Here is a 20,354-nt window from a genome sequence, read left to right on the forward strand (position 1 = left end):
TAATCATTGTTTTGCAAACCAAGGGTGTTTTATTTTTGAAAAATTAAATATTTTTTCCTAGATGAACAGTACAATGTTATTCCAGTTAAAAAATAAGACTATAGGACAATATATAGCTTCCAACAATCTGTATTACTGGTTTGAGGTGCACTGGTTTCCATTTGTGCTCTCCAAACACAAACTACAAAAATGAAAGGCTTTAGCAATGAGCAAAACTGATCATGGTGCAAAAGCGCACTTTTTATACAAGAATATCTGCAACCATTTGTAGCAGTTTAAATAAAAATCATCAGTACATGAATTATCTTATTTATTTGCAAATAAAATACATAAATTTTATGAAGATGATGCTGTTCTGCATTTAAATATTGTCTCATTGGATCAGTAATTCTGTTAGCATACTTGTCCAAGTATATTAAATGAGCTGTGGCAGTTAGTTCTTCCTTTCCAATGTTGAAGAGTACCAACTGAAAGTTCGATAAGTTTTATTAGTTCACAGGAGATATTAGAATTATGCCACTTGATCTACTAATAGGTAGCAAAAAAGGATGCTGTGTTAAGGAAACACTCAAAATTTTAATGAAAAGAAATATGTAAAATTAAAACTTAGGAAAATCCCAAAACACTCAGACTCCTAGAACACAAATTATACCACTGCTAAAATCGAACAATAAACAGTTATAGTTTCTTCTCAGAAGCATATAAGGAAGCTACTAATCTAAACAAAGTACATGAAACTAGGTACTGCTGCTATTGGGGGGACCTCTCTGCTCTATGATTGGGACATGGTGGGAAGGATTCAGATGGCATAGTCTGTGAAACAGTCACCGAGATGAAATACATAGTGTTGGTGGTCTGCTCAGCAGTGGAGTGGTCCAGCTGTTCCTTCATGCGAACAGACAGCTTGTTGGTTGTCATGTCCACATAGAATGCAGCACAGTGGTTGCAGCTAAGCCTCAAGATCACATGACTGGTTTCACAGATAGAATGCAACACAGTGGTTGCAGCTAAGCTTGAAGATCACATGACTGGTTTCACAGATAGCCCTGTTTTTGATGGGATAGGTGACTTGTGACCGTACTGGAGCAGGTGGTGGTGGAAGGATGTATTGGACAGGTCCTGCATCTAGATCTGTTACAGGAATATGAGCCATGAGGCAAGGGGTTCGGAGCAGAGGTTGTGTTGGGATGGATGAGGATATTGTCTAGGCTCTGAGGGCAGCGGAATACTGCAGTTGGAGGTGGGAAGGATAGTGGGTAGTTGGTAGAACATTTCTCATTTCAGGGCACAATGAGAGGCAGTCAAAATCCTGGCAGAGAATGTGATTCAGTTGCTCCAGTTCTGGGTGGTAATGAGTCATGAGAGGATCGCACCTCTGTGGCCAGGCAGTCTGACTTGGTGGGTGACTGTAGGGATAAGGCACAGGAGATATGTTCCTGTGCAAGATTTGGAAGATAATTATGGTCTACAAAAGCCTCAGTGAGTCCCTCGGTATATTGCCAGAGGGTCAGCTAGTCACTGCAGATGTGATGGCCACAGTTGTCTAGGATGTATGGAAGGGTCTTCTTGGTATGGAATGGGTGTCAGCTGTCGTAGTGGAAGTATTGCTGATGGTTGGTAGGTAGGTTTCATATGGACAATTATTTGGGCAGAGGTACTGATGTATCCATCTTTGAGGTCAAGGTCAACATTGAGGAAGGTGGCTTGTTGGCTTAAGTAGGACCAGGTGAAGTGAATGGGGGAGAAGGTGTTGAGGTTCTGGAGGGATGTGGATAGGAAGTCCTCACAATAGATCCAGCTCACAAGGATGTCATCAAGAATGTGAACTACATGAGGGATTTGGGATTCTGGGTGTTTAGAAAGGATTCCTCTATATGGTCCATGAATAGGTTGGCATAGGATGGTACCATTTGGGTGCCCATTGCCATACCCTGGATTTGTTTGTAGGTAATGCTTTCAAAGGAGAAGTAATTGTGGGTGAGGATATAGTTGTTCAAGGCAATTAGGAAGAACGTTGTTGGTTTGGAAAGATAGTGTTCAATCATGGTAAGGCTACAGGCATTAGGGATGTTAGCGTAAAGGGAGGTGGCACTAATAGTGATGAGCAGGGTGCCATGTGGTAAAGGAATTGGTACTGTGGTGAGTCAGTGGAGGAAATGGTTGGAATTTTTTATATTGGAGCTTAGGCTGTAGGTAATAGGCTGAAGGTGTTGGTCTTTGAGAGCAGAGATTCTCTCAGTGGGCGCACAGTAACAGGCCATAATCGGACGTCCCGTGTGGTTGGATTTATGGACTTTAGGAAGCATGTAAGGTAGAGGTGCAGGGAGTGGTAGGGGTGAGGAGGGAGATGGATTCTGGGAAGAGGCTCTGAGATGTGCCTAAGGATTTGAGGAGAGGCTGCTGGATTTCTGCAATGGGGTAATTTTGACAGGGTTTGTACATGGATGAATCTGACGGCTGGGGAGTCCTTCTGGCAGGTAATCCTTCCGGTTCAAAACAACAGTGGCGGCACATTTGTCAGCAGGTAGGTATAAGGCTAGGATCAGTTTTTAGGTGGCAGATTGTGGTTCTTCCTGCGAACGAAAGGTTAGTTTGCATGTTGAGAGATTTGAGGAATTATGGTGAGGCAAGGTTCAAGGTTAAGAAATTCTGGAAAGTTAACAAGGAGTGATTTGGGGGCAGTGGGGGTGGAACACAGTTGGATGGTTGAGTGAACTGAGTCAGGAAGGGTACAACATTGGTCTTTTGTTGAGTGTGATTGGTAGAGTTGTTGGTGAAAAAATGTTTTTACTGTATGGACCAGAAGAAGGAGAAAAGGCCTTAACAAGTTCTGCTTGATTGAATTTGGGAGTGAGGCAAAACGTGAGGCCTTTCTTGCTCCCATTCCAGTACTACACAGCCCTCTGTTTCTCCAATACACCCTCACTCTGTTTACTTCTCTCCGTTTCTGCTACCCCCACCCCCATCCTCCTCCACCACCCTCTGTGTAAAATCACGACTGCACCTAGCCCTGCCCACTCTCCACCTGACCACTCTATGCTCCCACAACAAGCTCTTTACTCCCCCCCCCCCTTCTACCACGCTATCCCTTCCCATTACCACACCAAGCTCCTCCTTACTCCCACCATCCAGTTACATCTCCCACCAAGCACTGCTGCTTGCAGTGTGGCCTCAGCAGTCAGAGACTCTGCTCATATGTGTATGAGTTGCATTTGTGTGAGTGTATGTTCATATGTTGTCTATTTTTTTGAAGGCCTTGTTGGCCAAAAGCTCAATTTTTTACAGTTTTTTAGTTGTGCCTATCTGCAACTCATCATTTCTGCTATATGGTGAGTAGCAACTATCCTTTTCATAATACTGTTACTTTCTAGCCTGGATTTTTCATAGTTTGATTTTGCTTGAAGCTTTTCTTCCATCCTGTAACCCAGTGCTGTTTCCCTTTGTTACTATTTTCTGATGCATTACTCTACTCAGTGTTAGTCCTTTTTTCTCTTTTTTCCTATGTTTCTCTTGTTACCTTAGAAAACTCACTGCACACTCTACTTATTAGCAACCGTCTTGGCTGCACACATCAAATGTCTACAAGATTGTGCTGATTGTTGGTGCATCGTCTCATACCCCACATTACTCCTGCTAATATCATTAACTCTATACCTTCAAGCTGATCACTCTTCCCGCATCACTCTTGCGTATTTCCATGTTTCATTTTGTGTACCTTTCCTGTGCCACACGAGCTTGTATATCATCCTACCAACCTCTCCCCACCCCACCACTCTTCCTGTCTATTCCAGTTCACACCTACTGACTTCACCTAATCTAGTCACATCTGCCACCATCCTTCTTCAAACTTATCCATCCAAAGACGTGCAACCCATATTACAATCTTTTTATTCATTCTTTCTTTGATATCATTGTGTCTTCCTGCCAATCTTAGTTGCTTTTTGCCTTTCACTATCAGCCTATTCCCTCAGATTTCATATTGTCTTCTCTTACTTTGCCCGTTTCATTCGTTTTGTGAATTTCCCATGGTTTGGGTGTATTTTTTACAATTTTTTCGGACATAATTCTACACGATTTATGTATTTTTGAATGCTTTTATCCACCGCCATGGATCCTTGCTCCTTCCATCTGCATCAATTCAGAGAAGTTTCCTTATCCCTATTCAAAACTCAGTCCCACATACATTGTTGTTTGGCTCATGGAATCCCCACAAGTGGTCTTACCATCACATTACCCATCTCCAGCTGCCACTCTTCCTTCCACAATGACTTCCATCTGTTTAGATTCCACCAGTCCTTAACCCGTACCAACACAGTTCTGCAAAACCATATCAATCAGGCCAAAACCTGCTTACAGTACCTTCTCTCCATCTGCAAAATTCTCCTGCTAAGCAGTCCCAAAATCCTGGATCCAGTATCAAAACTCTTCCCTTCCAGGAACTAGAGCAACTTGCACAATGCCACCTCTAAAGACTCTCCACCCTGTTCACTTCCTACTCCCAATTTGGACTACTACTATCTGCCACCTCTACAACAACTTCCAAACATCCTTCATGTCCCTTCACAGCTGACAAACCCTGTCTCAAAGACTTACTGCATTTATCCCACCCTCAAAAACTCCCTCCCACCACCATTCAGAAGCTAGAACGTGAATAGACCCAAAACACACACATAAACCTTTCCTCTAAAAGTCTTAGCCCTGCAGAAGCATCAGTCCTTTCCACAGGATTCCCCTAATAGCTCATCTATAGGTTGACATAGGATGGTGCCATGCAGGTGCCCAGAGCCGTACGCAGGATGTCTTTGTAGGTAATGCCTTCAGAGGAGAAGCAGTTGTGGGTGAGAATATAGTTGGTCATGGTGACTGGGAATGAGGTTGCTGGTTTGGAATTTGTTGGGGATTGGGAAAGTTAGTGTTCAATAGTGGTAAGGCATGGTCATTAGGGATGTTAGTGTAAAGGGAGTTGACATCAAAAGTGATGAGTAGGGCACCATGTGGTAAGGGAATAGGAATTGTGGAGAGTTTGTGGAGGAAATGGTCAGTATCTTTTCTATAGGAGGGTAGTTTGTGGGTAATAGACTGAATGAGCTATGAGTGCACTGATTATCTCAGTGTGGGCACAGTAATGTACCACAAGGGGGTGTTATATGTGGTTGGGTTTATGGACTTTAGGAAGCATGTAGAAGGCAGGAGTGCGGGAGAGATGGGGTTGAAGAGAGAAGCCTCATATTTTGCACCACTCCCAAATTCAGTCATGCAGGACTTGTTAAAGACCTTCTCTCCTTCTCTTGGTTTCTACAGTGGAGAAACGTTTTTGCCAACAACCCTACCAGTCAGACTCAACCAAAGAGCAATGTTGAATTCTGCCTGACTCAGTTCACTTCTTCATCCAACCTTGATACACCCCCACTGCCCCCAAACCATCGGTTGTTAACTTTCTAGAATTTCTTAACCTCAAACCTTGACTCACCCTTGTTCCCCAAATCTCTCAACATGCAAACCAATGTTACATCTGCAGAAAGAACCACAACCACCTATAAACTGATTCAAAACTTATAATCTTACCTGCTGATAAAGGCTCCAGCACTGTTGTTTTGAACTGCAAGTATTACATGGCAGAAGGACTCCCCAGCTGTCAGATTCATCTACATGCAAATCCTGCCATAGTGACCCCATACCAGAAAGCGAGCAGGCTTTCCAGTCTCTCCTCAAATCCTTAGCATCATCCCAGAACCTTTCCACAGACTCCATCTCTCTCCTCAATCCTACCACTCCCTGTACTCCCCCCTTTTACAAGCTTCCTAACGCCCATAAACCCAACCATGCAGGATGTCCCATTGTGGCCCATTAATGTGCCCCCACTGAGATAATCGCTGCTCTCATAGACTACCACCTTCAACCTACTACTCGGGACCTACCCTCCTATATAAAAAGTACTAACCATTTCCTCCTCTGACTCTCCATAGTTTCTGTTCTCTTACCACATGGTGCCCTGCTCATCACTGTTGTGCCACCTCCCTTTACACTAACATCCCTAATGTCCATGGCCTTACCACTATTGAACACTACCTTTCCCGATTCCAAACCCACAAGTTCCTTCCTAGTCGCCATGCCCAACTATAACCTCACCCACAATTACTTCTCCTTCGAGGGCATTACCTACAGAGAAATTGGGCATGTGACTATGGGCTCCTGCATGGTACCAATCTATGCCAACCTATTCATGAGCCATCTAGAGGAATCCTTCGTAAATGCCCAGAATCCCAAACCTCTCACATAGTTCATATTCATCAATGAAATCTCCATTAACTGGATCAAGAGTGAGGGCACATTATCCACAGTCCTCCAAAACCTCAACCCCTTCTCCCCCATTCGCTTCAGCTGGTCCTAGTCAACCCAACAAGCAACTTTCCTTGATGTTGACCTCCACTTCAAAGATGGCCACAACAGTATCTATGTCCATATCAAACATACCAACCACAAGGATTACCTCAACTTCAACAGCTGCAACCTATTCCATACCAAGAAGTCTCTTCCATACAACCTGGGCACTCGTGACTGTCACATTTGTAGTGATGAGCGATCCCTCTCAAAATATACCGAATGTCTCACTGAGGCCTTCCCAGACCGTAATTATCCTCCCAACCTTGTACAAAAACACATCTCCCGTGCCTTATGTGTCCAGTCACCCACAACCTCCCAATGTCCAACCATCCAGTTACAGAGGAACATTCCCCTCATGACTCAATGCCACACAAAACTGGAGCAATTGTGTCACAATCTTCGGCAGGATTTTGACTATTTCTCATTGTGCCCTGGAATGAGAAATATCCTATCCACTATCCTTCCCACACCTCCCAAAGTGGTATTCTGCCACCAACTGAACCTACACAGTATCCTTGTCCATCCCTAGGCAACCCCTGCTCCAAACCTCTTCCTTCATGGCTCATAGACCTGTAATAGACCTAGATCCAAGACCTATCCATACATCCTCTCACTACCACCTACTCCATTCTGGTCATAAGCATCACCTATCTGCCAGGTCTAACTGTGAAACCAGTCATGTGATCAACAAACTAAGCTGTACCCACTGTGCTGCATTCCATATGTGTATGACAACCAACAAGCTGTCTGTCCGCATGAATGGCCACTGACAGGCTGTGGCCAATAAACAGGTGGACCACTCCATTGCTGAGCGTGCTAACCAACATGATATTCTTCATTTCAGTGATTGCTTGGATCCTCCCCATCAACACCTGCTTTTCTGGATTGCACAAGTGGGAACCCTCCCTGCAATATATCCTATGTTACCATAACCCTCTTGGCCTCAACCTCCATTAGTCATTGTCCTTACCCATCTAGTCCTATGCCCTGTTCTTCCATTACACCCCCACTCTTTTTACTTCTCTCCTTTTCTGTTACCCCCACCCTCCTCCACCACCCTCTGTGTGAAATTACAGCTGCTCCTAGCCCTACCCTCTCACCACCTCATCGCTGTATGCTCCCACAAGCAGCTGTTTACTGTCTGCCATTCCTACCCTGCTATCCCTTTCCCTCCCCACCCCAACCTCCTCCTTACACCCACCAAGCAGTTGCCTCTCCCATCGTACACTGCTGCTCGCAGTCTAGCCACAGCAGCCAGAGTCAGTTGTCATGTGTGTGTGTGAGTTGCATTTATGTGGGTGTGTGCATGTATTTGGTGATATCACATTTGTTTGAACTCACATGCAGAAAAAATTCTGTTGTACTGCAGAAACAATAATAAAAAATGAAGGCTTCTGGATTCCTGATAAACAAAGAGAGTGATTTACTTTTCCCCCCAAGTATTCACTAAGGCAAAAATTTTTGTTGAAGGAACTTTCTGTTTTCTACTGTAGCCATGTACTTCATTCTTGTTGCTGAATTAACTTATTCTTCTGACAAAGTTAGAAGTTTCCAATAAACAAACACTTTGAACTCTCTTCATTTCCTTAATCTCACCAGCCCTTTTCCTTCAACCCTCTTCCTTCCCCTTCAACTATTGCCATTTGGCTGCAAATTTTGGTATGTTCTCCTGCCACCAATTGCTATGTAGAGTTTTTTGTCCATCCAGTTACATTACACACTTTTAGAAATTGATAATTTTCATTGAAAAACAAAACTGTGTTAAACAAATGCCATATTAGTTACTTTAGTCTTTCAAGTGTGGTTTAATTCATTTGACAGGTGTCAGTTGCACGTGTCTCCTATATTTCATCCAACAGGGAAAAGCTACATGACTTTACACTAAAAGCTTCCATGTATTAGATAATGTTTTGTCTGAGGTAGTTTGACGAAAATCCTCACAGTTCTTCTGATGGTTTCCAGCTGTCTGCAGCCAGTTGAGTCACTGCATAACAGCTTTTGTTAAGTTATAAATGGTTAGACTTCAGTCAAATTTTTTATTTTTATTTTATTTATTTATTTATTTATTCATCCGTGGAACAATAAATATTGTATGGATGTCGTCAGTTTACAACACATGAGCACACATTTACATTTACAATGAAGCAGGTTTCTCATATTTTGTGTAGTTTTTATAACTAGTCATACACACATTTATAATTACATAATATTTTGGTGATAATGTCATATGTTGCTAATAATCTACATCTATTCTTTTACAGTATAACAACTTTTACTTACTAAAAAGGTTTTAAGCTTTTGTCTGAAAGTGAGGGGCTCATTTATTTCTTTAATTTCTTGTGGTAATTTGTTATACAGTTTTATCCCATTATAAAATATACTTTTTTGCGTCTTTGCCTTGTTCTTTCTATCTAGATGGAGGTGGTGACAAGCTCTTGTTTCATGGTCATGTATTAGGCTGTTTGTGTTGTACATGTTGAGATTTTTCTTAATGAACATTATGTTCTGAAAGATATACTCACAAGAAACAGTTAGAATTCCTAGCTTTCTAAATAATTCTAGACAGTGGGCCCTGTTGTTGCTGTTTGTTATTATCCTTGTGGCTCTTTTTTTGTACTTTGAACACAGTTTGTATGTTACTGGCACTGATTCCCCAAAACATGATCCCATAGCTGAGGACTGAGTGTAGATATCCGTAATATGTTATTTTAAGACAGGTATTATTGCATACCGGTGCAAGGATTCTAAGAGCATAGCATGCTGTGGATAATTTCTTTGCCAAAATGTTGACATGGTTTGTCCATTTCAGTTGGCTGTCTACATTCATCCCTAAGAATTTGGTGCTTGTTACACATTGTGATTCATTATTATTAACTTTTATTCTAGTGGCATTGTGTTTTTTGTTCAATTGGAAGTTAATATAGTTAGTTTTCTTTACATTTAGGGTTACTTTATTTTTTAATGACCAGTTGTGGACACTATTGAGAGCCTCGTTTGCTCTTTCTGACAGTTGTGTTGGATTTTCACCTGTTATTACTATGTTGCTGTCATCAGCAAAAAGTATTTTTTCTCCATGTCTGATAGTTTGTGGGAAGTTAGTTCTCAAAGACTTATTTTCCTCTGTGTATAAACATGATGGTTGTGAATTGCCTCTCAAACAAAGCTAAATTGTTTAAACTTTTAGTACACTGTATTTAGTATGGTTTAACAACACAGCTTAATAGTAATACAGTGTGATTAGTGGTATGCTGGCCTTGTTTAATTGAGAGTCATGCTTTATAGAAGTAGTCCTTAATAACAACCATTTATTGATTTCTTATAGTCTTTGGACAATTTTAAGAGATATTAGGCAAGGAACAAGACTTCAGTTAATAATAGGCCAGGCAGGAGGCTGCAGTTACAATAGACATGATTCAAAGATTCTTCTGTAGTAGGTTTCTTTGCATGATTCTCATGTGATATGCTTTCACACAAAAATGATTAGTGTGTTACATAAGAGCATCTTTACAAAATAAAAAGTTTTGTATGCTCCACACTGTTGAATGCTACAGTACTGCTGTACCGGGAATTATATCTGGTAAATGTTACTCAAAATCCATTGTAGAAAGCTGAAAATAATTACAGAAAACCACTGCTACAATGTGTACATAAAGAACTCAATTTGTGAATCATATAGAGACAATAGAACCAAACAGACTAACACAACAAACTCACTTGCAGAGAGACAGAGAGAAAACAGATCAGATTTATTTAATGTCAGCAGCATGAGCAGGTAATGAATGTTTGTAGAGTCTGTAATTTCAGTGCCACTGTTGACCAAAGAATCCACCAATATCATAGCTGAATTATGTTATAGATAATTGTGTGAATCCCTGTGAACAGAAAGGGCTGTTATTTGATTACACAACCAAGTTTATGGCAGTAATTCACAGTCAAGAAAGGAAAATAAGAGCAGGCACAGAAAAATAAACCTTTTTTAGACAGGTAACGGTCCTTCTTTTTAACAAATTGTAATTAGGAAAGTGTTCAGTGTAAATGTCTTAGCTGCAAAAGGAGATATGCTAAAATGTAGTTGTAATATGTGAATTATATTTTTTGAGTTATCACTGTTACAGAGAATTCATACAGACTCCATATATTCTGTTAGGATATTTCTTCTGTTAGCATAACTAGCAAATACTTTTGAGGGAGAGCATGTTACAGCTAAAGTTCTAAGTGGCTACTCTTCCCCACCTCTTCTGTCTTCACACATATTTTCCTGACTTCCTACTATAGCAACTAAAAGAGAAATCTCCAACAAAACAGAAAGATTCAGTATACAAGTTGATGTTACTATTGACCATTGTGCAGTTTATTAATCATGTGACCATTTCTTTGTCCTTTAATTTAGTTTTTAAATTTGAATGTATTGTTAGTATTCTTAATTCTGTGTGTTGTTTATAAACAGTATAAACTGTGGATCATATATTGTCTTTTTGAGTTCCTGTTTCATATTAAAATATTGTACAGGTACCTGCTGTCACGACAGGAGCAGCAGCAAAAGGAAGAATGTGATCGCCAGTTAAGAGACCCAGATTGTCCACCAGGATATGTTCGTCTTCCAGATATGGAAAGGAGGGAAACCTTAAGTATATTAAGGAAATGTAAGATCTAGTGAATTATTTTCTCTTCTGAATTATTTTCTCTTTTTACTTTCAAACATCTCTCTCTCTCATTCTCTCTCTCTCTCTCTCTCTCTCTCTGTGTGTGTGTGTGTGTGTGTGTGTGTGTGTGTGTGTGTGTGTGTGTGTGCACAGGTTGGTGGTAGTGGTAGTGGTGCTGCGAGGGATAAATCTCAAAGTCACAGTGCAGCGCATAAACTTTTATCTACCTCCTTCTTCTTCTGTACTTTTAGTAAGTAGTAGTAGTATGGTGTTCTGCTGTACGGCAGGTCTTATCATGGGTTAAGCCTTTTACACGTTTGTCTGTCCATAGCCAGTCTTTTCATTTCTGAATATTTGTCTCCTTTGATATTGTCCAGCATCTGATATCTTCTTTTTCCTCTTCCCCTTTTTCCCTTCACCATTCCATCTATTCCTTCCTTCAATAAACAGTCCCTCCTCAAACAATGTCCAGTCCAGTTTTGTTTTCTCTTTCTGATGACTTTCAGTATGTTTCGTTCTTCTCCAACTCTTCTTAATACTTGGTCTTCCCATTTCACTTTTTTCATTCTTCTCCATATCCACATCTCTAGTCCCTCCAATCTTCTTTCATCTTCCTTCCTCAGTGTCCAGGTCTCCACATACATGCAGTGCAATGCTCCAGATGTGACATTTGGCAAGTCTTTTCCTCAGATTTCTGTTTGGTGCTCCACAAAGTAATTCCTGTTTCCTCCTGAATCCTTCTTTTGCCATTGCAATTCTTTTCCTTAATCTTCATTCCATATTCTTCTAATTTTGTATTTAGATAATCTAACATTGTTCCATCTCTCTTGCACTCTCTACCATCACAACCATGTCGTCTGCAAATCTTATACACTCCACTCTCCTTCCATCAAAACTTTCATTAATAATTTCCTCCAGATAGATATTGAACAGAGTTGGTGATAAACAACAACATTGTCTTACACCTCTTCCCAGTTCAATTTCTTCACTCATCACATCTCCTATTCTTACACTTGCACTCTGGTTCAAATATAAATTTCTAATTAGCTGCCTATCCCTCCAGTCATCTCCATGTTTCCTTAGGATTTCCATCAGTTTGTCACATCTGACACAGTTGAAAGCCTTCTCAAGATCAATGAACACAACATACACCTTCCTTTTCTTCTCTGTGTACCACTCCCCTATCACTCTCAGTAGCCCAACGGCATCTAGTTCCCATGCCTTGCCTGAAACAAAATTGTTCTCTTATTACACAATTCAGCTTTCCATATAGCCTTTTGCTGAGCATGCAATATCAGGCTCACTGTTCTATGTTCCTCACATTTTTTGCTGTTCTTTTCGTTTTCTATAGGTATTAAGATACTTTCTATAAAGTGCATTGGCCATTTTCCTGTCATCTATGTTTGATTACACAATTCAATTAACTCCATTTTCCCTTCTTTCTCCAATGACTTTAACAGTTCCGCAGGAATCTCATCAATTCCCATTGCCTTTCCATTTTTCATCTCCTTCATTGATTCTTCAATCTTGCTAGTTAGTATTGCATTTCCTTTGTTCTTCTATCCCAAGGTCTTATTTACTTGGTCGGCTGACTGCAGCGTATAGCTGTTCTGTATATTCTTCCCATCTTCTCATTATTTCTTGGGGTTCACTCACCATTTTACCATCTGCTGCCTCTACTTCCTTTAGTCCATTGTTGTTTCTCTTTTCCATAAATGTAAAATCCATTGCTTCTTTGTACATCAAATGATATTTTCCTTCTTTCTGTAATTTCTCTATCTTGTCACACTTTTCTGTCAGCCATTTCGCCTTTTCTTTCTCTGTCTCCCTTCTTAATTCATTATTTAACTTCCTGTAGTTGCACTTCCCTTCTTCTGTGTTTACAGTTTTCCATTTCCTGCGATCATCCATCTTGGTTATCATATCTGGTGGTACCCATTCTTTATTTTCTCCTCTTCTTGACTCCAAGTGTTTCCTTAGCTGCCTTTTTGATCTCATTTTTAAAATGACCCCATCTTCCTTCTGTGCATTTTGTTTCCTGTCCTGGTATCATGATATCACAATATGCATTCTCTAATTTTTCACAGTTGCCTTTGTCTTTCAGTTTGTCAAAGTGCTCTCTCTTCTGTCCTTCCCAGTTTCTTTTCAATTTAACTAGAACCTCAGCTACTACTAATATATGATCTGAATAAATATCTGCCCTTGGATAACTTTTGACACTCTTTAGGCAATTTCAGTATCTTTGTTGTATCATTATGTAATCAATTTGATATCTTTTGTTGTCAAATTGAAATATCCAAGTATACCGTCATCTTTTGTGGTTATCAAATACAGTATTTCCAACTACCAAGAAATTGTCATTGCAGTATTCCAACAATCTTTGCTCTCTCTCATTTCTTTCTCCCAGTCGAAATTTTCCCAGAGGTTTTCCTTCTGGTCATTCACCAACTACCGCATTCCAATCACCCATTATAACAATATGTACATTTATTTTCTCTCTCTCTGCTAAGTTTTCTATCTTCACATATCATTCTTCTACCACTTCATCTGAATGATTATTTGTTGGCATATAGACCTGGATGATAACCAAGCATTTCATTTTTCATGTCAGTCTCATCATCATTATTCTTCCACTAACATATTCAGCCTTGATAACCTTGTCCTTCAGTCTTTTACCTATCAAAACTCCAACCCGACACATTCCATTTTTATTCTCACCTGAGTAGTACAATCAGAAGTCATCACTTTCTAGTTCTCCACAACCACCCCATCTCACCTCACACATTCCGAGTTCATCCAATTTGTGTCTTGTCATTTCATGTTTGGTATTTTCTAATTTCCCTTCCTGGAGAAGGATTAAAACATTCCAAGTCCCAATCCTCAACAAGTCTTGCTTCTTCTTCTCCTTCCTTCCTTTTCCATTTGCCCTAATCTTTGGAGTCATTGTATTCCCCTCCCGGAAATCTGATTGAGGGGAAGCTTTACCTCCAGAATAATGGACAAAGAGGTCCATCCCATGAATGTCTAGGGAAATAATTCCAGTGGTGTTTTCCCATTGTCTTCCACTGTCCTCCACATCTGGTGGGCTTCCTGACTAGTTTCCTGCTTGGGTTGGTTACCTAACCTTTCACATCTCACACCTATTTTTAGCCAGAGTTGCAAGGTTGTAACAGTGACTCCCCCAGGTGATCTCCCAGGCGTTCTTTTAGTAATTAGCGCATAATAGAAGAAGTTGTAGGTTTAAAAATTAATGTTTACTATGCATAATATAAGGGGAGGTCAATTAAAGACTGTATAATAAGTATGGCATGAACATTGGTAACACAGATAGGTGCATTTATGGAAGTGCTCTGTAATGGAAAGTAGGAAACAAAAAATGAAATCAGCAGCTCCAGGGGAAATCATGATGACCTTTCTCTTAGACTGCAAAGGCCTACTGCTCATTGACTTTATGTAACACAGCACCACAATTAATGCACTGTGATTCATAGACACTTTACAAAACTGAAGCATCACATCAAGTCCAAACACTCAGGAATGTTGACGGACAGTGTCATTTTGTTGCGGATAATGTGTGCACACATGTGTGATGTTGTTTCATCTGCACTGCAGAGGTTTCACTGGGAAGACCATTGTATTGATGAAATGAATTCATCTAACGAAATTGACATAATCTGCCTCTCTGAACATCAATTGACCACTGGCATAGATATGTTAGACATTTCAGGATTTACTTCTTACTTCTGCAGAGTAGATATGGATGGAGGAGGAGTTGCCACATTTATTAAAAACTGCCATAAATTCAAGAACATTGACATTAATAAATTCTGTTTAGACCAGCATCTAGAAGCATGTGCAACAGAAGTAGAGTTCCATAACAGATCCTATATAATAGTAACTATTTACCGAGCATCTGCAGGAAATTATAATCTATCCATAAATCATATAGAAGCTCTTTTGGGTTATTTAACAGGAAGAAACAAAGAAATTTTGATTGCTGGTGACTTCAATGCATGTTTTCTAATGCAATCTTCCAGTAAACATTTACTGCAGTTAGTAACGTTGTCTTTCAATCTAACTCACACTGTAAACTTTCCAACTAGGATCACTAAATCCTCAAGGACAGCCATTGATAACATTTTTATAGACAAATCAAAGGAACAAAATCATATCATAAAACCTGTAATAAATGGACTATCAGATCATGAAATGCAGCTCCTTGTTTTAGATGTAAATTCTGAGCAGATTATCAAGACTGCTAAGTCTGAGTACAGGAGAGTAGTCAGTCAACCAAAAATTGAGTGTTTTAGAAAACTGCTCAAAGATATGAACTGGAAAGATGTTTATAGTGCCCATGACATGAATGAAAAATATAATACATTCATGAACAATGTCAGTACCATGTTTGAAAACTGTTTTCCTCTGAAAGTTACTCGAATTAAACAGAAGTCTATAATAAAACCATGATTACACAAGGAATAAAGATTTCCTGTAAGACAAAAAGGAAAATGTATCTGTCGACCAAGAATAGCTCCAATACTTATGATTTAGCTAAATACAAGGAATACTGTAAAATATTAAAAAAAGTAATTCAGACATCTAAACAAATGCACTATGAGAAGAAGATAGCAATGTCAGGGAACAAAATAAAAACAATATGGGATATAGTGAAAGAGGAGACTGGTAGAACCAGAAAGGAACAGGAGCAAATAGCATTAAGGGTAGATGAGACATTAGTAACCGATGGGCATAGTGTGGCAAATCTATTTAACAAATACTTTATATCCATTACTGATAGAATGGGATTGTCAGGATCAGTAAATAATGCCCTTGAACATCTGAAAACAGCCTTTACAAATAGCTTCAGGTACATAGCTACATGAATATGTCACTCACTTCACCAAAACAAATAGCTTCCATAATAAAATCTTTGAAAACAAAGCATCCTAGTGGTTACGGTGAAATATCAACAAAGTTAATTAAGGCATGTTCTTGTGAGTTTAGTACAATTCTAAGTTACTTGTGTAACCAGTCAATTATAACTGGGACATTTCCTGACTGGCTAAAATATGCAGATGTTAAGCCTCTATTCAAGAAAGGGGATAAAGAGATACCGTCAAACTACAGACCGATTTCACTTTTGCCAGTATTCTCAAAAATGTTAGAAAAAGTAATGTACAGGCAGCTTCTCAACCATCTGACCACAAATAACATATTATCAAGAACACAGTTTGGATTTCTGAAGGGTTCTGATATCGAGAAGGCTATTTACGCCTACAATGAAAATGTACTTAATTCATTAAATAACAAATTACAAGCAGCAGGTATTTTCTGTGATTTGTCAAAGGCATTTGATTGTGTGAACCACAACATCCTTTTAAATAAATTAGAATTCTATGGTGTCACGGGCAGTGCTGCAAAATGGTTCAAGTCATACCTAGCTAACAGGAAACAAAGGGTGTCAGTACAAGGGACTAGTGAATTAAGTCATCAGTCATCATCAGAATGGGAAGAAATTACATGTGGTGTCCCACAAGGACCCATCTTAGGGCCATTGCTTTTTCTTGTGTACATTAATGATCTCTCATCAGTTACACTGCCAGAAGCAGAGTTCGTTTTTTTTGCAGATGACACAAGTATTGCAATAAATAGTATGTCGAGTGTAATTCTAGAAAGATCTGCTAATGATATTTTCATGGATATTAATAAATGGTTTAAAGCCAACTCATTGACATTAAACTTTGAAAAGACTCACTACATGCAATTCAGAACCTGTAAGAGGTTTCCACCCAGCATATGCATAAAGTATGAGGAAGAGCAGATAGAAGAGGTTGACAGTCTTAAATTCTTGGGATTACAACTTGATAATAAATTCAGTTGGGAGGAGCACACCTCAGAACTGCAGAAACGCCTTAACTAATCTGTATTTGCAATTCGAGTGTTAGCAGACATAGGCGACATAAAAATGAAAAAGCTTGCATACTTCATCCACTTTCATTCCATAATGTCATATGGTATAATATTTTGGGGTAACTCTTCAAGTCAAACAAAAGTTTTCAGAGTCCAAAAGCGTGTAATACATATTATTTGTGGCGTAAATTCACGGACATCATGTAGAAACCTCTTCAAAGAACTGGGTATACTAACAACTGCCTCTCAGTATATTTACTCCTTAATGAAATTTGTCCTAAATAATATATCTCTTTTTCCAACAAACAGCTCAGTTCATACATACAATACCAGGAACAAAAATGATCTGCACAAAGACTTAAAAGCACTAGCTTTAGTTCAAAAAGGGGTCCACTCCTCAGGAACACTCATCTTCAATAATTTGCCAGCAAACATAAAAAATTTAGTTACAAATAAAGATCAATTTAAAAGGAGCCTGAAAGACTTACTAGTGGCCAACTCCTTCTACTCCATTGACGATTTTTTTAATAGAAACAAATGATGTATTGTATATATTCATACTACACTCCTGGAAATGGAAAAAAGAACACATTGACACCATTGTGTCAGACCCACCATACTTGCTCCGGACACTGCGAGAGGGCTGTACAAGCAATGATCACATGCACGGCACAGCGGACACACCAGGAACCGCGGTGTTGGCCGTCGAATGGCGCTAGCTGCGCAGCATTTGTGCACCGCCGCCGTCAGTGTCAGCCAGTTTGCCGTGGCATACGGAGCTCCATCGCAGTCTTTAACACTGGTAGCATGCCGCGACAGTGTGGACGTGAACCGTATGTGCAGTTGACGGACTTTGAGCGAGGGCGTATAGTGGGCATGCGGGAGGCCTGGTGGACGTACCGCCGAATTGCTCAACACGTGGGGCGTGAGGTCTCCACAGTACATCGATGTTGTCGCCAGTGGTCGGCGGAAGGTGCACGTGCCCGTCGACCTGGGACCGGACCACAGCGACGCACGGATGCACGCCAAGACCGTAGGATCCTACGCAGTGCCATAGGGGACTGCACCGCCACTTCCCAGCAAATTAGGGACACTGTTGCTCCTGGGGTATCGGCGAGGACCATTCGCAACCGTCTCCATGAAGCTGGGCTACGGTCCCGCACACCGTTAGGCCGTCTTCCGCTCACGCCCCAACTTCGTGCAGCCCGCCTCCAGTGGTGTCGCGACAGGCGTGAATGGAGGGACGAATGGAGACGTGTCGTCTTCAGAGATGAGAGTCACTTCTGCCTTGGTGCCAATGATGGTCGTATGCGTGTTTGGCGCCGTGCAGGTGAGCGCCACAATCAGGACTGCATACGACCGAGGCACACAGGGCCAACACCCGGCATCATGGTGTGAGGAGCGATCTCCTACACTGGCCGTACACCACTGGTGATCGTCGAGGGGACACTGAATAGTGCACGGTACATCCAAACTGTCATCGAACCCATTGTTCTACCATTCCTAGACCGGCAAGGGAACTTGCAGTTCCAACAGGACAATGCACGCCCGCATGTATCCCGTGCCACCCAACGTGCTCTAGAAGGTGTAAGTCAACTACCCTGGCCAGCAAGATCTCCGGATCTGTCCCCCATTGAGCATGTTTGGGACTGGATGAAGCGTCGTCTCACGCGGTCTGCATGTCCAGCACGAACGCTGGTCCAACTGACGCGCCAGGTGGAAATGGCATGGCAAGCCGTTCCACAGGACTACATCCAGCATCTCTACGATCATCTCCATGGGAGAATAGCAGCCTGCATTGCTGCGAAAGGTGGATATACACTGTACTAGTGCCGACATTGTGCATGCTCTGTTGCCTGTGTCAATGTGCCTGTGGTTCTGTCAGTGTGATCATGTGATGTATCTGACCCCAGGAATGTGTCAATAAAGTTTCCCCTTCCTGGGACAATGAATTCACGGTGTTCTTATTTCAATTTCCAGGAGTGTATTAGTATTGTTATTTCAGCTTTTTTTTAAAAAAAAAAAAAAAAAAAAAACTAAGCATGTTCCACATCGACGAGGATCTCGTCAGCATGGATCTATGGAATGAAAAACTAATCTAATCCACACATTGTCCATACAGTCCCAGTCTCCCCCCCCCCCCCCCCCCCCCAAGGTGATTTCCATATTTTTGAAGCCCTGAAGAAAGATATTTATGGCCATTGCTTTATTGTGGACAAATAATTGTGTACAAATGTGGTTCTGTAGACAACCACAAACATTTATTCATGAAAGCATTGACTATCTCGTCTCACATTGGGATAAACATACTAACAATTACGAAAATTAATTTTGAAATAAATAACTGTTTATTTACTTTTTTCCATCTGTCTTATTTTCATTTGACTGCCCCCTACATTAATGTGTATGTTCTTTGTCTTTTCAGTTTATTGTGGACTTTTTATAACAATGTACTTTGCCTGAGAGTCAGTCACTTACTTTTTTATGTGCTCCTTGTTAATGTGCTGAAGTTAAAGATATGACCTGTTAATGTAGTAAAATACAGTAGTTACTTATCGTTAAAGACAACAGGGCCCCTTCTACTGTTAACAGCTACAAGGGATCATTTATGGTTAAATGTCAGTATTAGCAGTTGGTTCATAACAGTAGCAGAGATCATAAACAGTCAGCCAGCCAGCCATTTCACCTCAGGCAGAAGATCAAAGAAGTGTCAGTCAACAAAGATGTATCAAAGCTATGATCAGTATATGAAAGATGCAAAATTATTATTTGAATTAAAGGAAAATTCAAGAGAGAAACATATAAACTTTGAGATAGAATTTCTGGCCAGTGTTTACCTCCAGAAAGTGAAATATTTAGTAGGCCCTTACTGTTGATAGGTTGAAGAAATCATGAAATGAAGGGCAAGTCACTCTGACTACAGGTTGATAGGGGCCTGCGTGTTAGCAAGTTAGCAACATTGAAATTTGTAATCAGCAACCCAGAAAACATATACTAGCAAATTTTCAGAAGTTCAAAACTTTCCATCAAGACCCTTTCTGATTGCCATATGACTGAACTGCTACAAATAAAATTTTAAGAGAGCATTTCTATACGATGATATACCTTTATGAATCGATCTGACAAAGTCAGTGACAGCAAAAATAGAGTTTTGTAAGCTGAAGAAGAATTTATAAGTTTTAATACAAGCTCCAAAGAGCTGGAATGATGTATCCTCAAATTTTCTAACAACATTGGGATAAGTAGTACCTGACAATGATTGTTGTCTCTAGTACAGTGAATGTAGGAGCATTACCATCATACTATTGGTGAATGATGGACTAGTTATTGCAAGGGAGAGAGAGGTGAATCAAAAGTTTGAAATAATATTCGAAATGATATTTTGTTCAGCAAACTGTTCCCTAATGGCAATGGGCA

At 40.3% G+C, this 20,354-nt stretch overlaps 1 protein-coding gene across 1 annotated transcript in view; it reads left to right on the plus strand.

Annotated features, from left to right (window-relative positions):
* Nucleotides 1–20,354, plus strand: part of LOC126143815 (probable basic-leucine zipper transcription factor R) — a 148,871-nt gene that overhangs the window by 109,602 nt on the left and 18,915 nt on the right. Inside the window, exon 7 of the mRNA XM_049915451.1 lies at nucleotides 10,894–11,027. Coding sequence (XP_049771408.1) covers nucleotides 10,894–11,027 — 134 coding nt within the window. The remainder of the gene's footprint in view (nucleotides 1–10,893; nucleotides 11,028–20,354) is intronic.

The sequence above is a fragment of the Schistocerca cancellata genome, chromosome 2 (assembly GCF_023864275.1).
Source record: "Schistocerca cancellata isolate TAMUIC-IGC-003103 chromosome 2, iqSchCanc2.1, whole genome shotgun sequence".
NCBI classification, from domain to species: domain Eukaryota; kingdom Metazoa; phylum Arthropoda; class Insecta; order Orthoptera; family Acrididae; genus Schistocerca; species Schistocerca cancellata.